Consider the following 13,284-nt stretch of genomic DNA (forward strand, 5'->3'; position numbering starts at 1 on the left):
AATACTATTTTTAAATAATTTTTAACACTTTTTTATACTTTGTAATTATTATGTAAGTTTTATGACCTTATAAATTTATAACACAATTTAAAATTAACTATGCAAAAGATTAAAATGGTATACAAATAATTTAAAAATGCATTTTCTACTTTTTTTAATTTAACAATTTTTTACAATCAGAATATATGCAGCATTTATGACCTATTTATTTGTCAAAAATGCTATATAATGCCATATAATTTATATATTATTTTTATAATTGTTTTAAATTGTTTAAATACTTTATATTTTTACATTTTATTTATTCGTATACATTAAGTATTTATTCTTTCATTAATAAATTTAGTTTTATCTATAATACATAAGTATTATATATACACACGCACATTTTCAGACACAATTTAAAATTAAGTATGGAAAAGATTATTAAAATTAGGCTATTTTTACAATCCAATTTATAATCCATTAATTTGTCTAAAAAATGCTATATAGTGCAATATATTTTTATAATAGTATTTTTTATAATTTGTCAAATATTTCTTACACTTTATATACTTTTTTATAATTATAATATATTTTATTTTTTATTTTTTTACATTTTATATATTGTTCTCATTGTATTGTTTTTTAATTATGTATTTAGTAATTATAACCTTAATATTTTTTTTATATTTTTTCAAATTGTCTGACACAATTTAAAATTAACTATGCAAAAGATGATTAAAATGGAATACAAATAGTTCAAAATACTTTGTTATACGTTTTCCAATATTTATTTTTATTTGACAATTTTTACTAGTATGTATGCAGCATGTATGACCTATTAATTTGTCAAAAAAAATGCTATATAATGCCATATAATTTTTATAATCAATTTTTTTATCATTTAAAAAAATTTTTTTTTTAATAATTTATATACTTTTGATAATTATATTTTATATTTTTTCAACGTTTTTATTTTTTTTTTTACATTCTACTATTTTTGTAATTATTATGTAGATTTGTAGGTTTTATAACCTTATTTTTTCCCCAAAATTTCTAGCACATTACAACTATAATATGTGATTAAAATGGTATACAAGTGGTTTAAAACACATTTTTATACATTTTCCACTATTTATGTTTACTATTCATTATTGGCGAAATCCATTGAAGTAAAAGACAACAGCAAAAAAATATTTTTTTCTTAATTTTACTAAAGATATTTTGTGTAATGTGTGGATACTGTTTAATAAACATGTAAATAAAGTTCAATTTGTACATATTTGAAATGAATATATGTCATCCATTGATTATTGCCTCAACTGCAGTATATGAATAAAAGTTTATTCTAAATAAATCACATCTAAACAATTGTGATATTACATTAAATTACAGAAAGCAGCAAATCATTGGCTAATACAGGGGTTTTCAAACTGAGGTCTGTAGAAAATGTGAAAATTATACACAATGAAAACTATTATATAAACTAGAAGGATTGCATTTGATAAACAAGTTAACTTTGACAGCCCTGAAAATGAATTTAGTAAAATAGTTTTATATTACAAAATAATTTCTTAGGGCTGTCAAAGTTAACTTGTATATCAAATGCAATCATTTTTATTATTTGAATAATTCATTTTGTTTTTGTACAGTCAAACTGAAAGCCAATTAATATCACTCTTAATATTTCTCACACAATATAAATGGTTCTTTGTACATGATAAAATATAGCTGCCTTTTTATTTCAAGAAGAGGGTCTTTTGATCATATTTGGGGGTCCTTGGCATCAAAATGGATGAAAACCCCTGAGCTAATATACAAGCAATGTATATAAAAAGCGATATGTAATCAAAATATTACAAAATGATCAGATCCACAGTTTGTTCCTCTCAATAATTCATCTTTTACAGTATAATTCAATTAACGAACATCTAAAAGATCAAACAATGCCCATATCTGAATGAAGCATTTGAGCTCTCTTCCAAGCGCATGGTGACTTCACTACACAGTGCTGTCTAAATAGATTAAAATATGCTAAATAGGCATTATGCAAAGCGGCTCTTTGCTGGTTTGTGCAGATGCCGTGATGCGATCAGACGTCTTATCGGCATATCAAATTAAGCTTCATTCAAGGCAAAGCAGATGGCGAGTTGATGGATCTCTTAGTGGAAAGCCCGAGGCAGAGCACCAACCCAGAGAAACTTCTTCAGCACAAACCATCCAGCCATAACCAGCAACACAGCACCGCCGGTGGCAAAAATGACCCCCACCACCACTCCAGCCACGTTCATATTGTCCCTGTTTAACGGCTCACTGCCTCCTGATGCACAACACAAACAAACAGTTGCTGTCAGTTAGTGTCTAGCCTTTTTATTTATTTAAGTATTTTCATTTGAATTTCAATTACATCAAAGTGCAATATTCTGTGCTATATTTCATACTTTTTAAATGCTGTATTACTTTTTTGCATGATTATTTTTGACATTTTACTATTTTTTTATTAGTATGTGCACTTTCAGAAATAAAGGTACAAAAGCTGTCACTGGGGCAGTAGGGGTACACTTTTGTACCCATTGGGTTCCAATATGGACTCTTTAGATATTAACATGACCCTTTTGAAAATGTACCATCCCGGTGACAGCTTTTGTACCTTTATTTCTGAAAGTGTACATACTAATAAAAAAATAGTAAAATGTCAAAAATAATTATTTCTGAGTGTATACAGCTTTTATGACCTATTCATTTTGCAATAAAATACCATATAATTCTATATAATTTTTTTAAATAATATTTTGTATCATTTTAAAAACATACTTTATTATTATTTTTTTATAATTATATTTTTATATAAATGTGACCCTGGACCACAAAACCAGTCATAAGGTTAAATTTGTCAAAACTGAGATTTATACATCATATGAAAGCTCAATAAATAAGCTTTCTATTGATGTATGGTTTGTTAGGATAGGACAATATTTGGCCGAGATACAACTATTTGAAATCGGAAATCTGAGGATGCAAAAAAATCAAAAAGACTGAGAAAATCACCTTTAAAGTTGTCCAAATTAGGTTCTTAACAATGCATATTACAAATCAAAAATTACATTTTGATATGTTTATAGTAGGAATTTTACAAAAAATCTTCATGGAACATGAACTTTACTTAATTTCTTAATGATTTTTGGCATAAAAGAAAAATCAAAAATTTTGACCCATGCAATGTATTTTTGGCTATTGCTCCAAATATACCCCAGCGACTTAAGACTGGTTTTGTGGTCCAGGGTCACAAATAATTGTAAAATAATTGTACATTTTTGTTTAGCAATTCTGAATTTCACAGAATTGTAAATATGAATTCTGAGGGTAAAAAGTCAGAATTGTGAGATAGAAACTTTTTTCTCTGAATTGCAAGTTCATATCTTATAGTTCTGACTTTATAACGTGCAATTGCGACAATTCTGAGAAAATATCGGTCTTTTTTGCCGCAAAACTGGACATTATTACTCGCAATTATGAGTTTATATCTCAAAATTCAGAGAAAAAAAAATCACAATTGCGAGTTTATATCTCAAAATTCTGAGAAAAAAGTCAGAATTGCAAAAAAAAGTCAGAATTGCAATTGCTAGTTTATATCCCATAATTCTAACTTTATAACTCGCAATTGTGTTTATAACACGCAATTTTGAGAAAAAACTAAATCTAAAAAAAGTTCAAATCTTGCAATTCTAACTTTATAACTCATTGTGAGTTTGTATCTCACAATTACCTTACACACAATTAACTTATCTCACAATTGTGAGTTTACATTCCATAATTCTAACTTTATAACTCGCAATTGTGAGTTTATATCTCAAAATTCTGAGAAAAATGTCAGAATTGCAAGTTTAAATCTTGCAATTCAAAAAAAAAAAATCTCGGAATTGTGAACTTACATCATGCAATTCTGAGAAAAAAGTCAAAACTGCGAGTTTATATCTCACAATTCTGGAAAAAAAGTTTAAATCTTGCAATTCTAACTTTCTAACTCACAGTTGTGAGTTTGTATCTCGCTATTAACTTTATTTGCGAGTTTATATCTCAAAATTCTGGAAAAAAAGTCAGAATTGCAAGAAAAAAAGTCAGAACTGCAAGTATAAATCTTGTAATTCTAAACTTTTTTTCTCACAAGTGTGAGTTTGTATCACACAATTGTGAAAAAAGTCAGAATTGTGAGATGTAAACTCACAATTGTGAGGAAAAAAGGTCAGAACTGTGCGATAAAAAGTAGCAATTACCTTTTATTAACTATTTTTGTAACAATTATATACATAGACTTTATGGCATTATTCTTTCCCCCAATTTTCTAACACAATTTATGCAAATGGTGAAACAGTATACAAACGGTTTAAAATGAATTATTATACATTTTGTATTATTTACCTTTTACATCTGACAATTTTTTCAATTTGTATGTATACAGCTTTAATGACCTTATTCATTTTTAATGTTGTATTTTCCAACACAATTTTAAATTACCTATGCAAGAAGGTGATTAAAATGGTATACAGATTGTAAAAAAAAAAGAAAAAAAAATTGTATTGTATACATTTTCTACTATTTTTTCTTTTTACATTTTATTTTTCTCCTTGATCTCATAAAAAGTTTACTTGTGGGAATTTTTTCGCAAGACAGGAAACACGTACCATTAAGAACATCACTGCAGTTTCTAACAGAAATGAACACTAGAGGCGGTAAAACGGCAAGCGTTTGTAATCGTTTTCGCACACAGTTATGATTACAGCTCCATATATTTCAGTTTCTGGTGTTGTGCCGAATTCTGACCCCCGCCAGATTACTACCCCCACAGGCAATCATATAGCAATTGTTTTAATGAGAGGGAGTAATAATTTGGCAGGGGATCGCTTGTTCGGTAGCTCAGCCGGCACGGAATTGGACTTAGGATGCAGAAACCTTGGGTACAAATTCCATGAAAAGCATGACTCACGATGAAAGAGCTGAAAGATGATATCGAAATACAAGCTAAAACTGCATGCTTGTGGTTGCATTTTTATGTCACATTCACTTTTGTTCATACTATCGGGTAGGTTTAGGTGTAGTGCAGATGGTACGTTTTTTAAAACATCATGGAGCATTAGAGTTATAGCGCCAATCAGTGGAAATTTTTACAGTAGGTCAAAATTGCGGTACAACGTACAAAACCAACGTCACATGAAACGTACCATATGTACATTCACCTGTTACGGGAAAAAATCAAACACTCTTTTAGCGCCACTCAGGCCCCGTTTACACGAAGGGAAAACGCAGATATTTCCCTGCGGTTTGGCCTCTCATTTACACGAAAACCCCGTTTTTTTCACAGAAAACGATCATTTCTAAAAACTCCGGCCAAAGTGGATAAATTAGAAAACGCCGTTTTCACGTTGTAGTGTGGACTGTGAAAACGGAGGCTTTTGAAAACGATGACGCATATTGTACCAATAGATATTTATGTTTTCACCAGTAATTGTGCCTGTGCTATTCACCAGGCACGTGCACACATAGACATCAAAGGGGGCTTGAGCACCTGCCCTTTTTATTTCTGGAGAGAAAGTGCCCTTTTTTCTGGGGTGCTTTTTTTTATTTTTTTTATTTTTATTTTTTTTATAATAATATATATTCCTGTTTGCGCACAGCTTCCCTGTCAAACAAATATATTTATTGAAGAATAGTAAATAACTAAATAGTAAATAATACTAAATATCAGCTCAGGAGTTCTGAAGCGCCCATCCCCCCCCAACCCCCCCTCGGCGCACATCATATACACACACACCTGCAGGCAGCAGCAGCCCCTCCCAGCAGTGTTTTTCTTGGCTTGTGCTGAGGTGAGTGGAGCTGGTGATGAACAAATGATTAAACTACCAGTGCCTCGAATAAGGCTCGAATTTACTGCTGATTAGCCAAAGACAAATATATAGTTAACCTGTGTTTTGCCAGCATGCATGCCTCATGAGCTACTAGACTAGCTAATGTGTAAGGGATAATCGCTATACATTATCCCGCTTATTACATGGCTACCTACCAAATAAATAATTATCTTGACACAAATATTAAAAGGGAGTTTATTGATTTAAGCCCGATTGTATTGCTTCCGCTAAAGACATTAGTACATACATTAGTTTAATAAGTTAACATTAAAACATTAAAAATAACAATATTTATAAATTAACTTTTTATTTATGAGTAATTTAACCTTTTTTAATTTCCTCTAAACCTTTATAAAATAGTATTCCATACAACCACAAATACATACATGACATTGGCTTTTATTGAATTTTTCTCAATTATTTTGGTAAGTTTAATTCAGTAAGATTTTCAGAGATTTTATTAAGTTAATAAAGTTAAATATTTATCTAACATTTACTAAGCCACAGAATATTTTTTAGAGTGTAGTAGGTTTAAAACAAACTCCATCTAAATGTGGATTTTGAAGGTTTTATTTGATGATGGTGATACAGTCCTGTCAGTCACCATCCGTTATTGTGTATGTGTACATGCATAGCAATAATAATATTAATGTATTTGATTAAAACATTAAGGCAGTATTCTGATGCTTGGCTGTGTGAAGCTAAAAAGTTATTTTGCTTGTGAAACAAAAAGTATTTAAACAATTAATTTTAATCATGCTTGCAGTGCAGGGCCAGGCAGGCAGGCAGGCAGCATAATGCCAAAAAAAGAGAGAATACAGAAAAGACCCCCGAAGGTTGCCTCTGTAAGGGAGGAAGGAGAGACAACCAGGGAATGGAAGTAACAGATTTTATTTTGAAGTAGAAGACCTTTTTTTGTAATAATTTTATTAAGTTGCTGTATTTTTGTATTTTTTCAATCATTTTTGCAGTGATTTTTTTCAGTAAAGTTAACAAAATACCAGCAACAACCCTCTTCAGTTTAGCGTGAATATTTGTGTTGATTTAAAAGTGTTATGTGTTCTGATATCACCAAAATAATTAAAATGATGTAGTGCCTTGTGCAAAAAAATAAACAAATTATTAGTAAAACACACCCCTCTGCTTTCTAATCTAAATATATACTTGAAACTAGTAGCATAGAAAATGTTTTTAAAACATGCACATTGTGGAATGGTTTCCTTTGCTGCTCTATAGACCTAGTGAATACTAAGGAGACCATGGTTTCTGTGTGAACTGATTATTTTGTAGACATCTTTTGAAAATTAAACAATTGCATGAGTTTGAGGAAGAGAAAATTAACTTTTTAAATTATAATTTTTTAAATGGAAGTCAGTGTTGCGTTAATATATATACTTTTTTGTAAAAAAAAAAAAAAAAAAAAAAAAAAACTTAATTATGAGAAGTGCCCTTTATTTCACTTGAGCCCCTGCCCCTCAGAATGTCTGTGCACGTCCCTGCTATTCACACACTGCTGCTAAAGAGATTTACCTTGTACACTCTTCAAATTACAGTCCTAAAATGATGACGGAAAATTTACTCACAGTTGCTGTCCTGCAAAACATGACGACAACTGCTTTTCAGATAAAATATGAATGAGCGCGATATAGACGCGTCAGTGGATGATGAGATATTTCCGTAAATTATCCCGCCAGAAGAATTGCTTGAAAACTTATTACGTCTGTATAATTTTGGAGGCTTTACACATGCGCAGTAAGGCGAATTTGATGTTTTCCTACGTTTCAGTGTGGATGAGAAACTTTTGGAAAACGCTTGAAAACGCTAGTGTGGACGGAGAGCGTTTTAAAATGAAAACTCCGTTTTCAAATGTATCCGGATTAATGTAAACGTAGCCTCAGTGGTTTTTTCACATCTATTACATCACGAAACGTACATGGCAGTTTGTATTTTGCGTCTTGCAAAAAAGTTCCCACAGCTATATTTCTGCCAATGAGATTAGGTTGTATATTTTTATAATTATGAATAAAGTAGGCCTATGTATGCTGCTTTATAGGCCTTATTGTTGTTTTTAATTTTGATATTCTAACAGCATTTAAAATGAACTAGGCAAAAAGAGCGATATTGTAATTGAGATAAAGTTTCAAAAAGAATCCCATACCAAAGGCTGCTGCAGAGGGAACATCATTCTCTACAGGATCAAAAAGACAGAGTAGTAAGGCATGACAGCATCTCAAAATGTCTCTCATTAGGAATGCAGTGTGTTTGACAATAAGCTGGGTGTCAGACTGGCCTCATTCTGGATTCATGTGTGTATGTGACTGACTTACGCAGAGCTGCAGTGTACAGAGGACCCACAGACACTGTGGCGGAATCTTTGCCTTGCGTTCCATAAGGCTCCAGGGCCCTTCGCCTTCGTGTTCTGGTAGTGTTGCAAGACTGCACAAGCAAAAAGTGAAATATTAATTAGATGATATTTTCAGTAGTAGCATTCCAGTCAATTGTGACCGTGGACCACAAAACCAGTCTTGGTACCAGCATGGGTATATTTGTAGCAATAGCCAAAAATACACTGGATTGGTCAAAATGACAGATTTTTCTTTTATGCCAAAAATCAAAAGATATTAAAATCATGTTCCATGAAGATATTTTGTCAATTTCCTAGCATAAATATATCAAAACTTAATTTTTGATTAGTAATATGCATAAGAGCTGCATTCTTAGCAATGCAACTAGATTTTTTTGCACCTTTAAATTCCGGATTTTCAAATAGTTGTATCTCGGCCAAATATTGTCATATCATAACAAACCATACATCAATGCAAAGCTTTTATTCAGCTTATTTATTATTATTTTCAGATGATGTATAAATCTCAATTTCCAAAAACTGACCCTTTATGACTGTTTTTGTGGTCCAGGGTTACAATTCATTTTAAGACTCTTACATCAAGAAGTTCTTGGCACTTGTTTGGTTCGCAAAGCCGCAGTATGCAGTGCAGATATATAGTAGACATCTCTCGATTGCGGTGCTCCACGAAACGGAAGGCTTCGAAAGAAAATCTAGAGAACTTGGAATGGCCATTATAAAGCACTGTTGTCCGGTTCTCTACCACACATCTGTGATGAAACAATAGAGATGTACTTCAACACAAATCAGGTCAAAAATAACAATTAAAACAATTAATCTTTGATCAGGAGTAACTCACCCTGTGAAAAAATTGTGCTGTTTGCTGTTGGTGTAATTATATGGTGATGGGGTCGCAAAACAATGATCCAGCAAGAGATAGAAACTGAGAAAAGGCAGAAAAAAATTTATTTAATTTTACAATAAAACCCTTAAACGAGCACTCCACTTTTTTTGGAAATAGGCTCATTCTCCAACTCCCCCTGAGTTAATAAGTTGAGTTTTACCGTTTTGAAATCTTAATATCACGCAGCGCCTGAAATTAGTTCCCAGCTAGGTTAGCGTTTGCACAAGTGCTGCGTGATATTATTGCTCCTGCTTTGGCCATATTACGGCAGCAAACTTCCTTGACTATTACACCAGAATGAAAGTGTAGTTCCTAATCTTATCAGCCTAGAAAATCACAGCTTTACATTTTCCGCCGGTCTTAGTACACGATATAACTACAGATGAGTCAAGTTTTAAATAGGACAAATATCGAAACTCGTTGGTCATTTTTGAACGCGATGCTATTGGTCTAAAAGGATTTAATGATCTATGCTAAGCTATGCTAAAAGTGATATCGCCAGAACAGGAGAACGGCTGAATGGATTTCAAAACGGTAAAACTCAACTTATTACCTCGGGGGGAGTTGAATGAACTTATTTCCAAAAAAGTGGAGTGTTCCTTTAAAGGAGAAGTTCACTTCCAGAACAGAATTTCAAGATAATTTAGTCACCCCCTTGTCATCCAAGATATTCATGTCTTTCTTTCTTCAGTCGTAAAGAAATTATGTTTCTTATGGAAAACATTTCGGTGGACTTCTATGGTGCCCGCGAGTTTTAACTTCCAAAAAATGCAGTTTAAATGCAACTTCCAATGGCTCTAAACGATCCCAGCCAAGGAAGAAGGGTCTTTTCTAGTATAACAATCTGTGATTTTCTGAAAAAAATTACATACTTTTTAACCTCAAATGCTCATCTTGTCTAGCTCTGCGAGGTGCATGTGTACTCAGTGTATTCCGGTTCAATACAGTTAGGGTATACACATCTCAGAGATGAGCAAGATGAGCATTTGAGGTTAAATGTAAATAAATTGTACATTTTTTTTTAGAAAATAACCAATTGTTATACTAGATAAGATCCTTCTTCCTCAGCTGGGATCATTTAGAGCCCTTTAAATCTGCATTTAAACTGCATTTTAGACCTTCAAACTTACAGGAACCATAGAAGTCCACTAAAATGTTTTCTTTAAGAAACACAATTTCTTTACGACTGAAGAAAAAAGACATGAACATCTTGGATGACAAGGGGTTGAGTAAATTGTCTGTAAATTTTTGCTCTGGAAGTGAACTACTTCTTTAAGAAAAATGCCATTCACTATGACAAAACTGCAGTGTTCTTACTTTCCAGTTAGATTGGCTGCTTTTACTTCCACATAGACTTTAGTGCGCAGGTCTAACCCAGTAGGTGGAACCACTAAGGGGCTATTAAAATTTGAACTCTACAACAGACATAATCAAAAATAATTTTTAAATGCTCTGTATTTTCAATTCAGAGTGAATTTGTAAGATAGATTCTCACTTACATTGAATACTCCCATGCTGAGGGTGTCAATGAAAGTACCATTGTTGTCTCTGGTGGCCACTGACACTGATGACCTGTGTGAAGAATATTAGTCATTAGTCTTTTGCTGTCATACTGCCATTGCTGAATGGTGAGTTTGTGAATACGCACGCTACAATCTGAGTGTTGTTGATGAGATATTCCAGCGGGTAACGGCAAGAGAAGTGATAGTAGAGGTCTGTGGAGTAACTGATGACGCCCTCTGCGGAGCTGGGTGTATCAATGTATCCTGTGATGATGACGGACTGAATGCTGGAGAACATGCTGAATGGACTGGTGGAGCTGGGCTTCTCATCCACGATCTGAAAATGTGTAAAGGGAAATTCAAGAAAGTGCTATACACAGATGCATTTAAAATGATTTTAATATTTTTAATAATTATTTATACTTTTTTATACTTATTTAGACATTTTTATAATTATAATATATATACTTCTAAAGACATTTAATTTAGTTGTTTTTACTATTTTTATATTATATAGTTTTTTTTTTAACTATATTTAATATATTGGTAAACTGTATTTTAAAAATTTCTTTATCATTTTTAATTGTTTTACAATTTTATGATTTTTTATAATTAGTTTTTTATGACCTTATTCATTTTTTATTTTTTATTTTCTGATACAATTTAAAATTATCTAGGAAAAAAGTGATTAAAATGGTATACAAATAGAAAACTACAATATACAATATAACAAATAAAAAAAACAATGTAAAAAATACAAAACCTATATTTTAAACATTTATTAGTTTTTTTAGGTTTTACCATTTTTTATAATTAGTATTTATGCACTTTTATGACCTTATTAATTTTTCTGTTTTGTATTTCTAATACCATTTAAAATAATCTAGGAAAAAAGTGAAGAAAAGTAAAATGGTATATAAATAGCTGGAAAAACAAATTTTAAACATTTACATATTTTATCATTTTTTATGTTTTATATTTTTTTTTTATAATCACTATTTATTTAGTTTTTATGACCTGATTATTTTTTTCATTTTGTATTTTTTAATACATTTTAAAATTATAATTAAAATGGTATACAAATAGTTAAAAACATAAATTGTAAACATTTCCTAATTTTTTGTGCTTTACAATTTTTTCTTTTTTTTTTTTTAATTAGCATTAATGCAATTTTACAAATTGTTAAAATCATATATTTTAATTCTAAATTTCCTTCCATTTTTTAGGTTTTAAAATTTAGTTTAATTAATATTTCCACCGTTCTTATTACCTCAATACATTTTTTTATTTGTATTTTCTAATATTGTCTGGTATTTTCTAATACCATTTAAAAAGTGTTTAAAATTGTATACATATAGTTAAAACCATATATTTTAAACATTTCTTAACATTTTTATGTATTTATTGATTCATTTTTATTAGTATTTATTGAGTTTTTATGATCTTATTACTTTTTTGTGTTGTATTTTCTAATACCATTTAAAATGATCTAATAAAAAAATGATTAAAATGGTATACAAATAGTTAAAAACATTAATATAAACATACATTTTTTTATCTGTTACAATTTTTTATAAATTAGTATTTATGCCATTTTTATTACCCTTTTTACACTATTTAAAATGAGTTAGACAAAGGTGTGATTAAAATGGTATAAACATGTTTTTAAAATATTTTCTTTACATATTTTCTTGCATTTAAATGACCATAGTCATTTTATTCTATGATTTATTTGCCACACAACAGGAAAAAAGTTTTCCAACTCTTGAAGCTTGATTAGACACAAATGTATTTTCTTCCCACCTGCAGAGACTGTCTACATGGGTTCTCCAGGCTGTGGTTGACTGGCAGCTGGTAGCGGATGACAGGTGGGTTGACAGTAGTATCAATAGTGCCCAGGCACTGGGCATTATTGCGCTCCCCATTTAGGGCCAAGCCATTGGGGTCAAAGCCTGCCCACTCAGCGGTACATAGATTTACCTCCAGAGTGATCATGTTGGTGCCACAGTTTACCGCCAGATCACTGTTGTCTAAAAAAAGAGAGGTGCTAGTGTCAAGCAAACTGCAGAGAATAGAGGTCTGTCACATCTGGAAGGTCAGAGACTCACCAGGAACCCTGTTATACACCAAGGAGCAGTTATAGGCCGAGAAAACCGGCTGCAGGACCAGAGCCAGTGCACAAACACAGAGACACAGCATCATTCCTGTTAAAACAACAGCAAGACAACAACAACAGTAGAAACAGAAACAAAAACCGACTTAACTTACGTAACAATTAGAATGACAATGAATGCACTTGTGTGTTTTTTACTAACTTTTAAGAGAAAAAGTGGTAGATATAAGTGTAAAGAAACAGTAACCATACCTGTTTAACTCCTAGGGAGACAATTTGAGAAAGGTGATGAGATGCTTCTTATATAGCGTTGGACCCCAGGCATGATTTAGGTGAAGGGAGTGTCTCATCCCTCCTACTAAATTACCGTACAGTTCCTTCCCACATTATTAAATTAATCCACTGCTTTTAGTTAACAATGACAATCCTTAAGTTACAGTGAGATTTGGTGCAGTTACTATAAATAAAGACTGATAAATATGTGATTATAACTACAAACATGTACATATATGTTTATATATATATATGTATATATA

The 13,284-nt window shown here is 31.3% G+C and overlaps 1 protein-coding gene across 1 annotated transcript; it reads right to left on the bottom strand.

Annotated features, from left to right (window-relative positions):
* Positions 1-1,634: 1,634 nt before the first annotated feature.
* Positions 1,635-12,837, bottom strand: LOC141285491 (zona pellucida-like domain-containing protein 1). The gene is made up of 10 exons (XM_073818496.1): positions 12,744-12,837; positions 12,439-12,665; positions 10,782-10,972; positions 10,633-10,705; positions 10,451-10,548; positions 9,089-9,172; positions 8,828-8,999; positions 8,213-8,321; positions 8,044-8,073; positions 1,635-2,302 (listed from the first exon to the last, which is right to left on the bottom strand). Exons 1-10 carry the CDS (start codon positions 12,835-12,837, stop codon positions 2,145-2,147), a joined length of 1,236 nt encoding a protein of 411 aa, XP_073674597.1. The 3' UTR covers positions 1,635-2,144.
* Positions 12,838-13,284: the final 447 nt, after the last annotated feature.

This window comes from Garra rufa, chromosome 14, assembly GCF_049309525.1.
Source record: "Garra rufa chromosome 14, GarRuf1.0, whole genome shotgun sequence".
Classification (NCBI taxonomy): domain Eukaryota; kingdom Metazoa; phylum Chordata; class Actinopteri; order Cypriniformes; family Cyprinidae; genus Garra; species Garra rufa.

Bases quoted from the DNA above. Each gene is read 5' to 3' on its own strand.
- LOC141285491 (XM_073818496.1), bottom strand. From the start codon at position 12,837: ATGATGCTGTGTCTCTGTGTTTGTGCACTGGCTCTGGTCCTGCAGCCG. The intron at 9,173-10,450 runs GTAAGAACACTG...GCCTTTTCTCAG, and splicing joins GCAGCCAATCTAACTGGAAA to TTTCTATCTCTTGCTGGATC. The intron at 2,303-8,043 runs GTATGGGATTCT...GTTGTGCATCAG, and splicing joins TCCCTCTGCAGCAGCCTTTG to GAGGCAGTGAGCCGTTAAAC.